Source organism: Limulus polyphemus, unplaced genomic scaffold (genome assembly GCF_000517525.1).
Source record: "Limulus polyphemus unplaced genomic scaffold, Limulus_polyphemus-2.1.2 Scaffold499, whole genome shotgun sequence".
Taxonomy (NCBI): Eukaryota; Metazoa; Arthropoda; class Merostomata; order Xiphosura; family Limulidae; genus Limulus; species Limulus polyphemus.
The window spans coordinates 445,824-463,067 of record NW_013666109.1 but is presented as its reverse complement, the minus strand read 5'-3'; the positions used below and the strand labels follow the sequence as shown (position 1 = coordinate 463,067).

Sequence of the window (17,244 nt, the reverse complement as noted above, 5' to 3'; positions counted from 1 at the left end):
CGCCTCGAGACATTCATTTGTGTAGCCATATCGTACCAGCCAGTCACAGATTCATGTCATAGTTCACTAATCTAGTCGGTATGTAAAATGTATTTGATAAAACAAATAAATAATTTGAGATTTTACTACCTTTTGATAGCATTTCGTTGAAGTTGTAGAACGATTATAGAACGCAAAACACCTAGTGAAGCCTTAAACCCTGTTAACAAACTTAAAACAGGTCAATTTCAGAAGAAAAGGTCCAGTATAGTCACGATAGAGGCTAAATCTAGCCAAGCAGGCTGAAAGTTGTGTATTTATCACTTTTGTGAGATAGTTGCTCCCCAGTGGCACAGCGCTATTTCTGCGAACTTACAACGCTAGAAACCGGGTTTCGATACCCGTGGTGGGCAGAGCACAGATAGCCCATTGTGTAGCTCTGTGCTTAATTACAAAACAAACAAACAAAGCGAAATAGTTAGACGGAACCTCTTTTATAAAACTATTATACATGTTTTTATATAAAGCCCACACTGTTCTTCAAAGTTCGTTTTGTTCTTTAAATCGCGTGTGATTGGGTGTGTTTGTCTTGATTGTAAACGTGTAATGTCATCTTTATTTTAATCGGTTTATTACTAGTACACTATCGATCTGTTGCTGTCTACAGGGAAGTCGTGGATAAGAAATGAAAGACTTGGGAATGGAAGAAATTAGCCGAAGGATGATTTTTCTAGGGGGGGGGGGTCAGGAGGAAAAGCAGGTTCTGAGGAGGAGCAGTTTTATTTGGCAGAGTCTAAATTCTAACTTAGGTGTTTCCGACAGGACGCCCAAACACTATAGATTGACGACCATTAGACATTGTTTGTGTCTTTTAAATGTTACCAGAGCGATATCCAGCATCATTTATGAGTGATTCACGTTATCATTATTTTTATATCTGTCTAGGAAATCTTGTTGCGTGTAATCTTTTCTAGCATGAAGTGTAATTATAAATAACTCGGCTATACAGTTTTGAACGTACTAAATTTGCGAATTTTGATAGGCTGTTCTGATCGGTGTTTTGTGCGTTTCCCGAGAGACATTTACCGTGTTTAAAGTGCTTAAAAATAGCCGTATATACGTTGTTGTTTTTTATATCCTTACTCTGTATTTTATTGTTGTTGTTGGTAGAAGGTTTATTAGTGTTTGTTTTCCTTTGACTCTTTAGTTTTTCAAATTATTTTCATCTTGGAGATTAGATAGTTTATTACGTGTTCCCTGGTGGGTTAACGTTTAATTTACGAACTTCCAACGCTAAAATCCGGGGTTCGATTCCACCTGGCGGAAACAGCAGATAACCCAACGTGGCTTTACTCTAAAACAAACAAACAAAAGGTCTATTACGCCTGTATTTATGCTGTTATGGAATTTTGATCTATGGTACAGATATTTTACTAGTGTCTGTGTTTTCTGTAAAACTCCTGTGTTGACGATCAATCCGATGGAAGGATACGTTTTTTTTATATTTCAATAGTGAATTATTTTGCAAGGTGTGGGATGTTAGGAGTCGTCTATGTATCTGAGCCAGGATCGCGGTTTCAGGGCAGTGTTTATGGAGATTTTCTTTTCGAAAGATATCATGTCCAGTTTACTGAAGATCCAGATCTGGTATTAAACTGATTTAAGTGAACAACATTAAGCGTTGGAAACCTTAATACATACAAATCGTGTTCAGTACGCATAACATATTTCGACACATGAATTAGGCACGAGGTCTACTTGGTAGAACTACACTCTACTTCAGATATAAAAGAAGTCGAAATGCGTTTTGATATAATTTTTGCAAGTATTTTCTTCCGTGAGATTTTTAACTCGCATATACAACAGGTTTCTGAATCTCTTCTGTCAAGAAGGTAAAGAATTAAATATGTATTTTTGCATATAGAGAAGAAAAAAAAAGACAACAAAGCTTTCCTCTTTTAAACTCTAGTCTGGTAAAAAAAAATGAGGCAGGAGAAAATGGAGATAAAGATAAATACGGTAATTGTGTCGAATATAGAGATGGATAGAATAAACAAAAAAGCAAGAGAGGACTCCACCGTCGAATGTTGTCGAAGAAAAGAAACAATTATTTACCTGTTTAAAACCATTGACCCACAGAATGTTCAAAAATGTGGTATATTTTGCACAAAGCTACTCAAGGGCTGACTGTTTGTTGACTTACACAGATATTCGATGGTTGTCCACGCTACCCATCCATATTTTAGAAGTGACAGACTAGAGGGAAGGCAGCTAGTCAACACAACCCACCGCTAACTCTTGGGATACTCTTTTTATCAACGAATAGTAGGATTGACCGTCACATTATATCGCTTTCACGACCTGCAGGTTGCAAGACGAGCGCACTAACAACCAGACCATTACAGGCCTAATGTGGGATATTTAGGTGAATTACGTTTGTGTATCTGGAAACGCCGAAGCCACTGATGCAACGCCTAGTTTTCTATTTACAACTTTGCGCTGAAGATTATCTTGGAAGTTTTGATAAGGTTTACACAAACAGTACGATTAGATTTTCAGTACTTGTTATTAAAGCACTTGTGTTTGTTTGTTTATAATTAAGCACAAAGCTACACAATGGGCTATCTGTGCTCTGCCCACCACGGGTATCGAAACCCGGTTTCTAGCGTTGTAAGTCCGCAGACATACCGCTGTGCCAATGGGGGACTCAATTGTGTTGAAGGAAATAACTATTTTAGTAAACCTGGTTTTTATTATCGAGTGTAATGCACAAAGACATTGGTTTTGCTTTATTAATATTATGATATTTCGTAATTGGTTTACTTTAATCTTATATTTGCACATTGTAAATGTGTGAAACCCCACCGTGTTTTGTAACGCAGAGAAGAAACTCGAAACATCGACAGACGAACGAATGAAGCAGCTTTTTTATAAAACGTTATAAACGTATGTAGACAGGGTATCATTAAGAAGTTATTAAGTGTCTCGCCTGAGTTGTCCTTGTTGGCGATAAATCTAGTTTCATTTTAATTCTGTATATTTTATTATAGAATACTGTTAGCTAGTGTTTCTCAACCTCTGGTTCGTCACAACCACATTGCCGGTTCGTGAGATTTCACGAAAATGAACAAACAAAAACTAAGAGAATATTCACATATAAATTGTTTGTTTGTTTGTTTTGAATTTCGCGCAAAGCTACACGAGGGCTATCTGTGCTAGCCGTCCCTAATTTAGCTGTGTAAGATTAGAGGGAAGGCTGCTAGTGATCACCACCCACCGCCAACTCTTCGGCTACTCTTTTACCAACGAATATAAATTGTTGTACTTGCATGTTAGTGACGTGCAGCAAGTCCGGCAACAAGATAAAAAAGGTTGAGAAATGTTGCCATATACAACTTGGTTTGCTTTTAAAGAGCCAGATAGCACTGAGGTCTATAGTAGTAGAAGGTTTCCTAGCCTTAAAATCGTTTATAAAATCATCAGTAAGACGTCCTATCCACATTTTTTTTATAAACATTTTGAGTTTGAGGGTAACGTTGTACGCTTTTGTTTAAGCGCTTTCGAACTTTTATTTAAGCAATAAAACATAATAACAATAGTTTTCAATATTATTTTGATGATTATATATGTTATATTTGTAATACGAGGGCGCTCGACTTGCAATCTGCGGTCACTGCATCGAATCCTTGTCACACCAAACATGCTCGCCATTTCAACCGTGGGGCGTTATAATGTAACGGTCAATCCCACTATTCGTTGGTAAAAGAGTAGCCCAAGAGTTGGCGGTGGGTGGTGATGACTAGCTGCCCTCCCTCTAGTCTTACACTGCTAAATTATTGACGGCTAGCGCAGATAGCCCTCGTGTAGCTTTGCGCGAAATCCATAACAAACAAACAAACAATTTGTAATACGAAAAATTAGTTATTTTACCATACAAATATAAAGTAAGCTAAATATAACATTCGTTGACTGAAACTCGCGATTTAGTATTTTACATACAACTAACCTGTTGTTTGAACAAATTCAATCAGTATGTCCTTTGCGATGCGTATTTTCAGAAACAGTTCATTATCTCTTATGGATCGCTGGCTTGGTGTTTTGTATTTATAACAAAGCTAGTAAGGCTATCTACTACCACCATTCTTAATTTTAAGGTACCTACCGGACGGAAGCCAATCTCATGCGAGTTACTGACAATCACTCTTATAACGTATTCAAAGCTTAACGTGCAGGATATATTTTCTGGTATCGCACAGATTCGAATCAGGGTCTGTAAATTGGAAGGTTTTCGTAGTTTTTGTCTCTATCCAACAAAAGAGACAGTTGTCGAAACGGTCCCTCATCTGTAATTAATCTTGTTAAGTATGGAATTACAGTGTAGTTTTTTTTTTATTATTCTAAATTTATGCGTCTAATGCTATTGCTGTATTTCGTAAAAATCGTTACCTGGAGCTAGCTGTTAGCACAGAACGTTCGGAAATTAAAATCTTAAGCATGCAATCTATATCAAAAAGTTTAGTTCACGTGACCGTATTGACTAACTGCAGTTAAAATACTCCCGGTGGATTGAAACAAGTAGATATGCATGTTAACTGGTCGATATAGGTGTTGTGATGGGTACACAGGTTCATGAGCGGACTAACGATTGTGATCCAGCCATTTTGTCGGCACATGCGTTGAAGAATAAGCAATTAATCAGCTAAGTTAAGAAGTCACGAATCTGCCTTTTTCTACTGCGTGCAAACCTCGGTGAATAATATTAACACCGCAAGTTATTTAATGTTCCGAAGCACGAACAGTTGGTATCGTCTATCTCAGTGTTGGAGAAAATTGATTTCTCTGTAAGAAGTTTCTGTGTATTCACCAGGGTGGAGTGTGAAGAGCGATGAATTGTTCGTGCGTCGTTAGGTGTCACTGTTATTACTAAAACACTTAAGATGTACGCTTTTGTTGTTACTTCCGTGTTTAAGGAACCTACAGTTAATAACAAAAAATAATAATCAATCCTATATAATACCATTCAACGTATACCTCGAAATGAAGTGTAATCGACGGTTCTTGTTGTCATATATATGATGAACTAATAGGAAATACTGGTAATATATCTTAGAAAACTTTTAAAATTCGATTATTGACGACAAAACCGAAAAAAATCCACTATAGTATTTGTTTTGGAATTGGCAACGAGAAATTGCAGCGTTGCAAAATCTGGCAAACTGTGTGTTGGTGAAATTTCATGCGTAAAAAGATAGGCTGAGTATGTATGAAGTTGTTTCCAACCGTTTGGTGTGTCCTATCGAATACTCAAACTCTGAAATTCAACGCTTTCTGTTTCCTGACGTTATAAATTTAAGATATCTAGATACGCGAATAAGGATCCCAACATCAAATAAAATAAGCCTTTTGAAGTGAACTAGTCTTGAAAATTTTGTAAATGTACGTTTTAACTTTTCAGCACTACATTGAAAATTAATGCTTCAGAATATTTTTTTTTTTCGGATAAAATTTTATGCGTAGATATAATATGTTACTAAACACACTTATCTGCATACGTACTGGGTTACTTCCTCAACATACATGTTCATGTCTAATTTTACAAATCATAAGCTGTAGACCCGAGAGCCCCTCTGGGTTAATGATGTACTGCAAAGACCATGGATTGAAAAATATGGTTTGTCAGAAAATACACAAGGTTGCAAAGAGCTTAATATTCTGAATATTTACTGTATCGAAACAAAATCATGTATAGAGTTGAAACACACATGACATGTAAAAATAAGCTTGCAATGATTAAGTGATATCGAAACAAAATTATACATAGAGTTCAAACAATCACTTAAAAATAAGCTTGCAATGATTAAGTGATATCGAAACAAAATTATATATAGAGTTCAAACAATCACGTAAAAAAAGGCTTGCAATGATTCAGTGATATCGAAACAAAATCATATATAGAGTTGAAACAAACGTAAAAATATGCTTGCAATGATTAAGTGATATCGAAACAAAATCATATATAGAGTTGAAACAAATATGTAAAGATAAGATTCTAATGATTAAGTGATATTGATACAAAATCATATGTACAGTTGAAACAAACATAAAAATATGCTTGCAATGATTAAATAATATCGAAATAAAATCACATATAGAGTTGAAACAAATACGTAAGGATAAGCTTGCAATGATTAAGTGATATCGAAACTAAATCATATATAGAGTTGAAACAAATTCGTAAAAATAAGCTTTCAATGATTAAGTGATTTCGAAATAAAATCACATATAGAGTTGAAACAAACACGTAAAGATAAGATTGTAGTGATTAAGAGATATCGAAATAAAATCTTATATAGCGTTGAAACAAACACGTAAAAATAAGCTTGTAATGGTTAAGCGATATCACTACCTTAAATAACAAAGTAATAGTGTCAAAACCTTTTTGCCTCTGAAAATGTTATGTAGATGAGTCTTAGTTTACAAATAATGATAAAAAAAAAGTTTGTATAACGATTTGGTCTGAAAGAATAAGAATAAGAGCATTTTTTTAGAATGGAGATTTATATATCTAACCAAAATTCAATTTTTCCGTTTTCCCTCGTCAGTATCAAGTATGGGGATACAGCAGCGTTGCTAGCTTACTTTGATCAGATATATAACTGGATTTGTTTCTTGTATTGCCATCAAAAATTAATTATCTAGTCTGTTTTGTTTTACGTCATGAGTTGCGGTAAACTGTTAAGCCTTAAGGACAACAAAATAAACTTTAAGAAGGCCAGACGTTCGAATTTGATCGTTACTCACATCATAAAGAACTCGCACTGTTTATAAGACTATTAAGTGTTAAAAAATGTTGTATCACGTGATAAAAAATGTATTTCAAAATTCTCGTAATAGGAGTCGGAGCGCTATATTAAGGAATCATAATTAAATTGCAGGTAATTAACATTCGTTGGTCGTCATTTCCTATAATTGTGCGGTAACTAATTAGTAAAACAAGTTACTGTGTAGCTGACCAAGTACATCTCTATTTTCTCCTTAGTTATTACTCATCTTTCTCGGACTTGACACGATTTCTTTCTATAGCATTCTGTGGAATTGTACATGCTTAATGTGATACCTTTGAGTGACTCATAACAATTATTAAACGCTCCTTCATTCCCCTCCTTCAACTCCGCAGGATCCTGATTTTATGGATGTATTATTTTGTTGAGGTTGGTTTCATTATTATTTTAATATTTTGACGTACATTAAAAAGAAGTAGGAAGTATTTCTCAAATATTTTGGATAATGTTTACAAATTTTATACATAAATAAATTGTTTATCGATAAGTTTTGGTTTCTTTGTAAGAAATAAGAAGTAGTCTCTTTTTATCTATTTACTCACAAATATGGAAGTATTGTACTAAAAACTCTCTTATGTAGTACATTGAGTTTATGTACTAACAGATACGCATGGTTTACTAAGAAAAACTGTAGTACATTGAATCCATGTACAAACAAATATGCAGGATTTAATAAAAAAACTGTAGTACATTAAATCCATGTACTAACAAATATGCATGATTTAATAAAAAAACTGTAGTACATTGAATCCATGTACAAACAAATATGCAGGATTTAATAAAAAAAACTGTAGTACATTAAATCCATGTACTAACAAATATGCATGATTTAATAAAAAAACTGTAGTACATTGAATCCATGTACAAACAAGTATTCAGGATTTAATAAAAAAAACTGTAGTACATTGAATCCATGTACAAACAAATATGCAGGACTTAATAAAAAACTGTAGTACATTGAATCCCTGTACAACTAAATATGCATGATTTAATAAAAAAAACTGTAGTACGTTGAATCCATGTACCAACAAATATGCAGGATTTTATATAAAAAGCTGTAATACATTGAATCCATGTACAAACAAATATACATGATTTTATATAAAACTGTAGTACATTAAATCCATCTACCAACAAGTACTCATGATTTACTAAAAAAACTGTAATACATTCAATCCAACTACTAACAAATATGGCAAGGTGACTCAACAGTAAGCTAGAGGGCTTATAACGCTGAAATACTAAGAAATCGCGATATTTATTCTGCCATAATTATTGGTTTATGTTAGTTTCGCGCGTAAAAGTTAATCGAGGGCAATCTGTCCGTAATTTTGAAGTGTTAGACTAGAGTATGGGTTCCCAAACTCTCAGCACAATGCACATACCCAAAACATTATTCGTTTTGACTAAGTCCCCCTCCACCCAAATAATCTATAGGTACCGAGTGCCTTAACAGTATTGTGCACTTGCTACGCTCCTCCCCCGACACATTTCTGTTGCCCCTAATTTGGGAACTAGAGAGAAGACAGCTAGTTAAAACCAACCATTGCCAACTCTTGGGCTTCTTTTCAATAACGAATAGTGGGATTGACCTTCACATTATAATGGCCTCCACAGCTAAACAAAAAAAAAAGCGAGCATTTTCGGCGACGAGTTTTGATCTCACGACTCGCAGATTGACAATCGAGATCCCTGTTATTCAAGCCATACCAAGCACACTGTTGTTTGATTAATTGGTCGAAAGATATGATTCGAACCTATAATTTACCCAAACAGAAATCCATAATATAAAAAACCAAGACTAGGTAGGGTACACTGTTTAGAAAACTAATGACCTTATTTTCTATTTTTCAGATCACGTTCATGAGTTCAGCTGTGGCCACCTCTATTACAGAACTCTGTACCTCGACGCCAGAAGGGATGTGATGTACGTGGGCGCCATGTAAGTGTATCAGAACTTCGTTTTTTTATGTAAATATGCATCATTTCTGACTGGGTTATACAATCTTCTCGGGGGTGTTATACATCGAAATATGTAGTTATTATTACAGTTTTTTAGTTTGTTTTTTTTATTGCCACTCTTAATATATCCCGTTTATTTATGGAAGTACACACTTTTAACTTATGTCAGAGTTATTACGCTAGCCCCTTGGATAAATAACACACAGTATTACATACTTGGATTGATACAAAAGTATCTTAGTATAATAGATATAACTTGAATATCCAGTCATTGTCCTTTGGCCAAAAATAGATGGATCAAAATAAAGTTAGCGACTCCTTTATTAAAAAAAAGAAGCGAACTGAGGAATAAACCTTGTCATCGGTTGGTGATAACTGCACAAGTACTTTAGACTTAATTTGATGATGGATGAATTAACGAATTAGCATTTTTAGAAAATTTATGAAGACTGTGAGCTGAATTAGTATTTCTGTGGAATGGTTAAGATTGGTGGTTAAATCATTGTTTTCCAGGTAAGTATATCTTCCAGGATTAGGAGATATTTTATTTCTTAAACAAGTCTACTTCTGTTTGAGTTAATTAGAGCTGAATATTTTGGAGGTTAAGGTAGATAGATAATCAGTAACTTTAGAGACTGTAGATGTGGTGTGGCTAGTTACCAAAACACCTTATTATATTTTTTTATTACCCTTGTAATGCATACATTTTCTAGAAAAAAAGAATATTTACATTTGGGTTTGAATGGGGTTCTTAACCTTTTAAACGAATTAGCTTATATTTCATGAATTGTAATCACTGAAATTTAAAAGTTAAACTTTGGAGATGGTTTAAATTTGCGTTATTCTTACTGAAAAGAGAAGTGGCATAGGTGTTTTTAGCACTACTCGTAATATATATAGCCGTTTGCAAGCTTCCATTGTTTAAACCTGTTTCATGGTTGAGTCAGAGTCATTAATTTATAACTGATAAGCTCTTTTTCTAGCGACATAAAAGGGTATTAACTGCTATGTTTAAGAAACAGAAGATAAAGAACACGCGGGCAATTGAACAACGCCCTATAGATTGTAATCCGTATCTCATCAGCTAGTGGGAAAACGGGATTATTTATGGACCTACAGAAATGGTGCCACAAGACAGTTTGTTAACGACTACTTTCGGGACTTCACTATTCTAAGAAAGTTCTAAGTTGCATTTAGAGTAATTAATATATACGTATCGTTGTCGTCATGGTATTTTGAATGTAATGACTGTCGTTCTTATAACAAATGACAGTCTATCCGCTTACTCGCGTGATGTTTCTTTGGGAATTTAACCCGATTTTTCAGAGCCTTTTCTTCCTTTTTCTATTTGGACAGAGGAATTGTAAAAATACTTTATCTATTGGGTCTGTCCGGTTGTATTTGGTGTTGGGAGTGCGCAAAGCAATCTTTGCAAACAGAATATAACGAAAGTTAAAAGTGTTCAGAAGAAGAAAAACCAGAAACTACTCAACTGAGTTCTTTCAATGAAATATTATTATTCAGTGAGAGGTGAAATAGGATGGTTATCCTTTCTTTATCAAGAACCAGAAGTAGGATTTCTAAAATACAAAATCCCACTGGCTTGAAGCAATGGTAATATTATAAGACCTATATTTGCAATTCGGTTCCGCATATAAATTTAAAGTGCAGAAATCCTCTTAGCGTGTTTACTGTTAGGAAAACTATTCACCTCAGCATCACACATTTCTATAAACCAGGAGATCCTGCTCGTAAATGTCAAGCTCGTCGCTATGCCAACGCACATTTGTAATGTTGGATGTGTTCTCGACAAAGAAACTGTCACATTATCAGATGCGGGTACATGGCGTCAAATTAGGCTAACACGTACTGACATTTACTTGCTTTCTTCACGTGCCTGGCTGATGAGCTGATGAAAGAGCTGAGCGAAGTGCTCGTTGTTTGGGTGTTGACGATATCAAATACTCGCTGTATAGAGTACAAACCTTTGAATTAGCCAAAATACCTATAACACTGTCATTTCATAATTTGTTGCTGTTTTAGTGTTGAATTCCTTGACAGTTCCGCAGGACAATATGCGTCTGAAGTCTCGACACCAGGAAACAGGCTAGCACCTAACAGTTTTCCCGAGTCGTTCATCATTAAAGCAAATTCCCCTCAGGCTGAAGATCTTGTGGCCCTTTAATGAACTCAACCATAAAGGATTTTTAGTAAAGTTATACATCGAACCTGAATTGACGCTTAGCAAATGGAACACTTACATTTACCACCAGTTTTTCTTTGTGATCTGTAGTCGTAATTAATGTTTATAAATTATTTTAAGTTTATCTGGTGTTCTTTGACGATCCAGTGAACGACTGTTCTGCAATTCTGGGGACTAGAGTAATAATTAGTAAATAGTATTTAATATAAACAAAGATATACGCATCAGTAACTGGATGAATATACAAGTTCCAGTTTTTGTTTGTGACAACCATAGTGAAACTATATCTTAAATTATTTACCTTTCCTCGCAACTCGTGTAAGCAATTACATTTACCGAATTATTTTTCGAGCACAAAATTTAATTTTGACCACACTCGAATTCGTTAATCCGTTAAACTGTTCGTTGAGTTTTAGTAACTAGTAGCTAAGAACGTAATTTGATTTCCTTTCTTCTTTCAGATAAATATCATTAGTTTTCCAAACAATTAAATGCTCACCAGGTAGGGTGTTTAGCGAGAGTTTCTAAACCAATAAATGTTCACCAGGTAGGGTGTTTAGCGAGAGTTTCTAAACAAGTAAATGTTCAACAGGTAGGGTGTTTAGCGAGAGTTTCCAAACAAGTAAATGTTTAGCAGGTAGGGTGTTTAGCGAGAGTTTCCAAACAAGTAAATGTTCACCAGGTAAGGTGTTTAGCGAGAGTTTTCAAACAAGTAAATGTTCACTAGGTAAGGTGTTTAGCGAGAGTTTCCAAACAAATAAATGTTCACCAGGTAGGGTGTTTAGCGAGAGTTTTGAAACCGTTAAATGTTCACAACCAGATATGGTGTTTAGCGAGAGTTTTCAAACAAGTAAATGTTCACCACCAAATAGTGTGTTTAGCGAGAGTTTTCAAACAAGTAAATGTTCACCACCAAATAGTGTGTTTAGCGAGAGTTTTCAAACAAGTAAATGTTCACTAGGTAGAGTGTTTAGCGAGAGTTTTCAAACAAGTAAATGTTCACTAGGTAGAGTGTTTAGCGAGAGTTTCCAAACAAGTAAATGTTTACTAGGTAGGGTGTTTAGCGAGAGTTTCCAAACAAGTAATTGTTCACCAGGTAGGGTGTTTAGCGAGGGTGTCCAAACAAGTAAATGTTTACCAGGTAGGGTGTTTAGCGAGGGTGTCCAAACAAGTAAATGTTCACAGGGTAGGATGTTTAGCGAGAGTTTCCAAACAAGTAAATGTTCACCAGGTAGGGTGTTTTGCGAGAGTTTTATTTGAGAAAAAGGGTAAAGTTACGTTGAATATTATAAAAAGCAACTTTGTGATTCATTTGTGTCTGGAATTTCAAACAACTTCCTCGAGCACAAATGTATCTTTGGACTTCCCCCCGGGGAGGGTTATGAGGATGAAAAGGTTATACGCTATTAATATTCGGGAGTTTAGTTTGTCCTCTGACCCATATTTCTTTTACTATTCCACACTTAAAACCTTTTTTGGTGGGAAGGTCAGCATCAGTTTATCACGTGACGGTATAAATTTAACCTCACGCCTGTTGCCATGACTACAAAGACTAGTAATAGTAATAGAGATAGCAGTCACCATTTAATTTTTGCCAAACTGCTTCATTCCAATATAATCTTTACATATTTTTTATATGCATGTATATATATGTTTTCTTATTTTGTAAATACCCAGTTTATTCGTTGTAATTTGTTTGCACAGTGTTTGTTTTATAACAGCTCACTACATCTAGTTTCTACGCCTTAAATGTAACTCATTTTGTGTTTCCAGTCTTGAGAAGGAGTTTGACAAAATGGAGTCAACAGTATGCAAGAAACAAAACAAAAAGTTTTAATTATAGTAAACCTCTCAGTAGCAGAGACAAAGTTAATAACAGATAATGAAATGAAATTACACGCTTTAAATTTAAAAAAATTCAGATTAATTGAATTTGCTGTTGCAAAAAGAATAATATGAAAGCACAAGAGTGTTAATTCGAGTGCATCGTATCTCGCAGACTACAGTGCGAGTAAACTCATTGGAATACGTTAATCACCCGCACTTTTGAACTTAGTGTATGATTTAAATAATTGAAAAATTAGATTACTCAAGAAAAATATATAGTAAGAATAAAATAACGTACACGAAGATGAAGTCTCATTTACTTTTATTATACTTAAGTGATCATACGTGTGACATATAATTGCCAGTGCAGAAAGTTTCCAGGTCTCTGAATGTTTGGGGTTTGATGTAATGATTTAAGTACAGATGCCAAGTGCACGTGCTACTAAGTTATTAAACATCATGTGATTTCGAAGATTCACATTTTCCGCTTTTTTTCTTTTTATTATTCCAATTTTGCACACTTGAGATAATTCTGATAGGTGTTTAATGTTATCATATTACAATACCGCTAACGTTCCAGATGCCACTAAACGGAAAGTAATTCCATGTGTGTCTTTTTTTTTTTTTTTTTTTTTACTCGCTGGAAAGTGGTTTTTCAGACAAACAAGCTGTTAGAGCACGAGAAATTTGCCGCCTGTACAAATAATATTTTTCACAACAGTTTGTTCGATCGATCAGCAGGCTGACCCACCAACGATTTGTAGGTACTCTCCATCTTATTGCTCATGGCATTTAATTGTGATTATTATATTCTGATTCCATTCCTATACTTTTATTCTATTTCTCTTATTGTACGGAAAGAAAAGAGAACAAAATTATAAGAAGCCCCTAGACCTTTCGTTTTCTATTAGTTTTATCAGTTTTCCAACTTAAGTTACATTTCTTTTTCCAATATTTCCCATTTTCATTTCCATATTGTCGTCGTCATTATTAGTTTTTCTGTTTATTTGTTCTCCTCTCACTAGTTTTGCACTACTTGCTAACATTCGTTTTTTCTACTCTCTCTTCGAGATTTTTTTACTTTACTTCTTCTCGTTATACTGTCATCCCCGCTCTCTTTATTCCGGCAATTCAATACCGCTGTCGCATCATTTAGTTGCCTAAATATATTCCTGTCGCATCATTTAGTTGCCTAAATATATTCCCCTCCCCAATCAGTACCGTCCTCTCTCTTAATTATCATTCAGAATTCAAATTCATGAGCTTTTGATTGCTTGTAATTTGTCCTTGACAAGATGGTTCTGTGTAGTGTATATAATGTGTTCTATATTTTCTAGTGAATATAATGCTTAGTGTTCCTATTTGTTATGCAGTATTTAATGTGTTATATATCTTCTAGTTAATATAATGTTTGGTGTTCCTACTTGTTACGCTGTAGTTAATGTGTTCTGTATCTTCTAATTAATATAATGTTTGGTGTCCCTATTTGTTATGCTGTATATATTGTGTTCTGTTCCTTCTGGTTAATATAATGTTTGGTGTTCCTACTTGTTACGCTGTAGTTAATGTGTTCTGTATCTTCTAATTAATATAATGTTTGGTGTTCCTACTTGTTACGCTGTAGTTAACGTGTTGTGTATCTTCTAATTAATATAATGTTCTGTGTTCCTATTTGTTATGCTGTAGTTAATGTGTTATGTATCTTCTGGTTAATATATTGTTTAGTGTTTGTATTTGTTATGCAGTATTTAATGTGCTATGCACCTTATAATTAATATAATGTTTTGTGTTCCTACTTGTTACGCTGTAGTTAATGTGTTGTGTATCTTCTATTTAATATAATGTTTGGTGTTCCTACTTGTTACGCTGTAGTTAATGTGTTGTGTATCTTCTAATTAATATAATGTTTGGTGTTCCTATTTGTTATGCTGTAGTTAATGTGTTCTGTATCTTCTGGTTAATATAATGTTTAGTGTTTCTATTTGTTATGCTGTATTTAATGTGTTATGTACCTTATAATTAATATAATGCTTGGTGTTCCTACTTGTTACGCTGTACTTAATGTGTTATGTATCTTCTAGTTAATATAATGTTTTGTGTTCCTACTTGTTACGCTGTAGTTAATGTGTTGTGTATCTTCTATTTAATATAATGTTTGGTGTTCCTACTTGTTACGCTGTAGTTAATGTGTTTTGTATCTTTTAATTAATATAATGTTTGGTGCTCCTATTTGTTATACTGTATATAATGTGTTCAGTATCTTCTATTTAATATAATGTGAGGTGTTTCTATTTGTTATGCTGTACTTAATGTGTTATGTATCTTCTAGTTAATATAATGTTTGGTGTCCCTATTTGTTATGCTGTATATATTGTGTTCTGTTCCTTCTGGTTAATATAATGTTTGGTGTTTCTATATGTTATGCTGAAGTTAATGTGTTTTGTATCTTTTAATTAATATAATGTTTGGTGCTACTATTTGTTATACTGTATATAATGTGTTCTGTATCTTCTATTTAATATAATGTTTGGTGTTCTGTATCTTCTAGTTAATATAATGTTTGGTGTTTCTATGTGTTATGCTGAAGTTAATGTGTTTTGTATATTTTAATTAATATAATGTTTGGTGCTCCTATTTGTTATACTGTATATAATGTGTTCAGTATCTTCTATTTAATATAATGTGAGGTGTTTCTATTTGTTATGCTGTAGTTAATGTGTTTTGTATCTTCCGGTTAATATATTGTTTAGTGTTTCTATGTGTTATGCTGAAGTTACTGTGTTCTGTATCTTTTAATTAATATAATGTTTGGTGCTCCTATTTGTTATACTGTATATAATGTGTTCTGTATCTTCTAGTTAATATAATGTGTGGTATTCCTATTTCTTATGCTGTATTTACTGTGTTCTGTATCTTCTAGTTAATATAATGTTTGGTGTTCATATTTCCAATGATGTTAATTTTTACGCCAATGGTTTGTTGACATAGTGCTATAATAAATGTTTATACTTCAGACTTGAAAACATTGCAAGGAAAGAAAAGAATTGTATTTCAAGCAACATTACATTCACTTCTAGACTTCTGATCTTTTATTCACATACACAACTTTTAAATCCCAATTTTATCAGTATACGATAAGTTGCGTTAATAGATAATCGATAATAAATCGTTTTTGTTTTAAAATGATGAACACACACACGAGAAATCTCGAGAGTAAAAACTCCACGTTCGAACGAATGCCTCCTGGTGATATAATATTTGTTGCCCCCAACAAAACATCTTACGCTGGGTAGTGGGTTAGATTAGTAGTTTTTGATAGTTAATGCTATTATCTTCATATCTCACAAAATATGAGAACGGGCTGTACTATCTCACAGACACTAAAAGATAAATTTTGACGTAAGTAATCATTGACATTTACAAGTTCAATATGTGATAATTCACTTTGATAACATAAGTAAATAAAAACTACTGGATAGAGCAGTTAACTCATTATTTATAGATACTATAACATAGTTGACGTACCACTACATTCATGACGAGAATCACGTCGAATTGTCTGTTTGGATTTGAATTTTGCGCAAAGCTATAAGAGGGCAATCTGCGCTAGCCGTCCCTAATTTATCATTAAAAGACAGGTGGTTATCACCACCCACCGCCAACTCTTGGGCTATTCTTTTAGCGATGAATAATGGAATTGTAACGTCCCCACGTCTCAAAGAGTGATCATGTTTGGTGGGACGGGGATTCGAACTCGAGATCCTCAGATTGCGAGTCAAGTGCTCTAACCACCTAGCCGTGCCGGGCAGTTGAATTGTCAGCTGTGTTGGTTCGTTTTGTAAAGCATATAGATAAATCAAGTCATTTTAAATACAAATGTCATTTTTGCTGTGATTAATTTATACAAATTACGCGAAAGGGTAGTGTATTTTGTATCAAGTGAATGTTTTTTTCCATCGTAGCTTTCAGGGAAAGGACAAGTATATTTTGCACGAGCTGAGTACATGTTCTGTTACACTGTCATTCTGGTGACAACTATATTTTGTATTCACTGAGAGCTATTCTATTGGAGTTGTATGGAAAGAATGGTGTATTCTTTAAGTATGAAGACTGTCCTGCTATGGTTGTTTATTTCTTTCAGTATTTTAGTACAGAGATACAAAAACATTTATATTCGCATAGCCGTCCCTAATTTTGAACTGATAGACTAGAAGAAAAGAAACTAATCTACAACACACACCGTCAAACTTTGGACTACTCTTGTATAGCTGAGTAGTGAGATTTTCCCTTCACTCTTGTATAGCTGAGTAGTGAGATTTTCCTTCACTCTTGTATAGCTGAGTAGTGAGACTTTCCCTTCACTCTTGTATAGCTGAGTAGTGAGACTTTCCCTTCACTCTTGTATAGCTGAGTAGTGAGATTTTCCCTTCA

General features: G+C 34.1%; 1 protein-coding gene across 3 annotated transcripts in view; it reads left to right on the top strand.

Annotated features, from left to right (window-relative positions):
• LOC106458671 (semaphorin-2A-like) overlaps positions 1–17,244 on the top strand; it is a 224,757-nt gene that overhangs the window by 103,573 nt on the left and 103,940 nt on the right. For all 3 annotated transcript variants that reach the window (XM_022384933.1, XM_022384934.1, XM_013918201.2), the window contains one exon: positions 8,676–8,763. In XM_022384933.1, the coding sequence (XP_022240641.1) occupies positions 8,676–8,763 (88 nt within the window). The remainder of the gene's footprint in view (positions 1–8,675; positions 8,764–17,244) is intronic.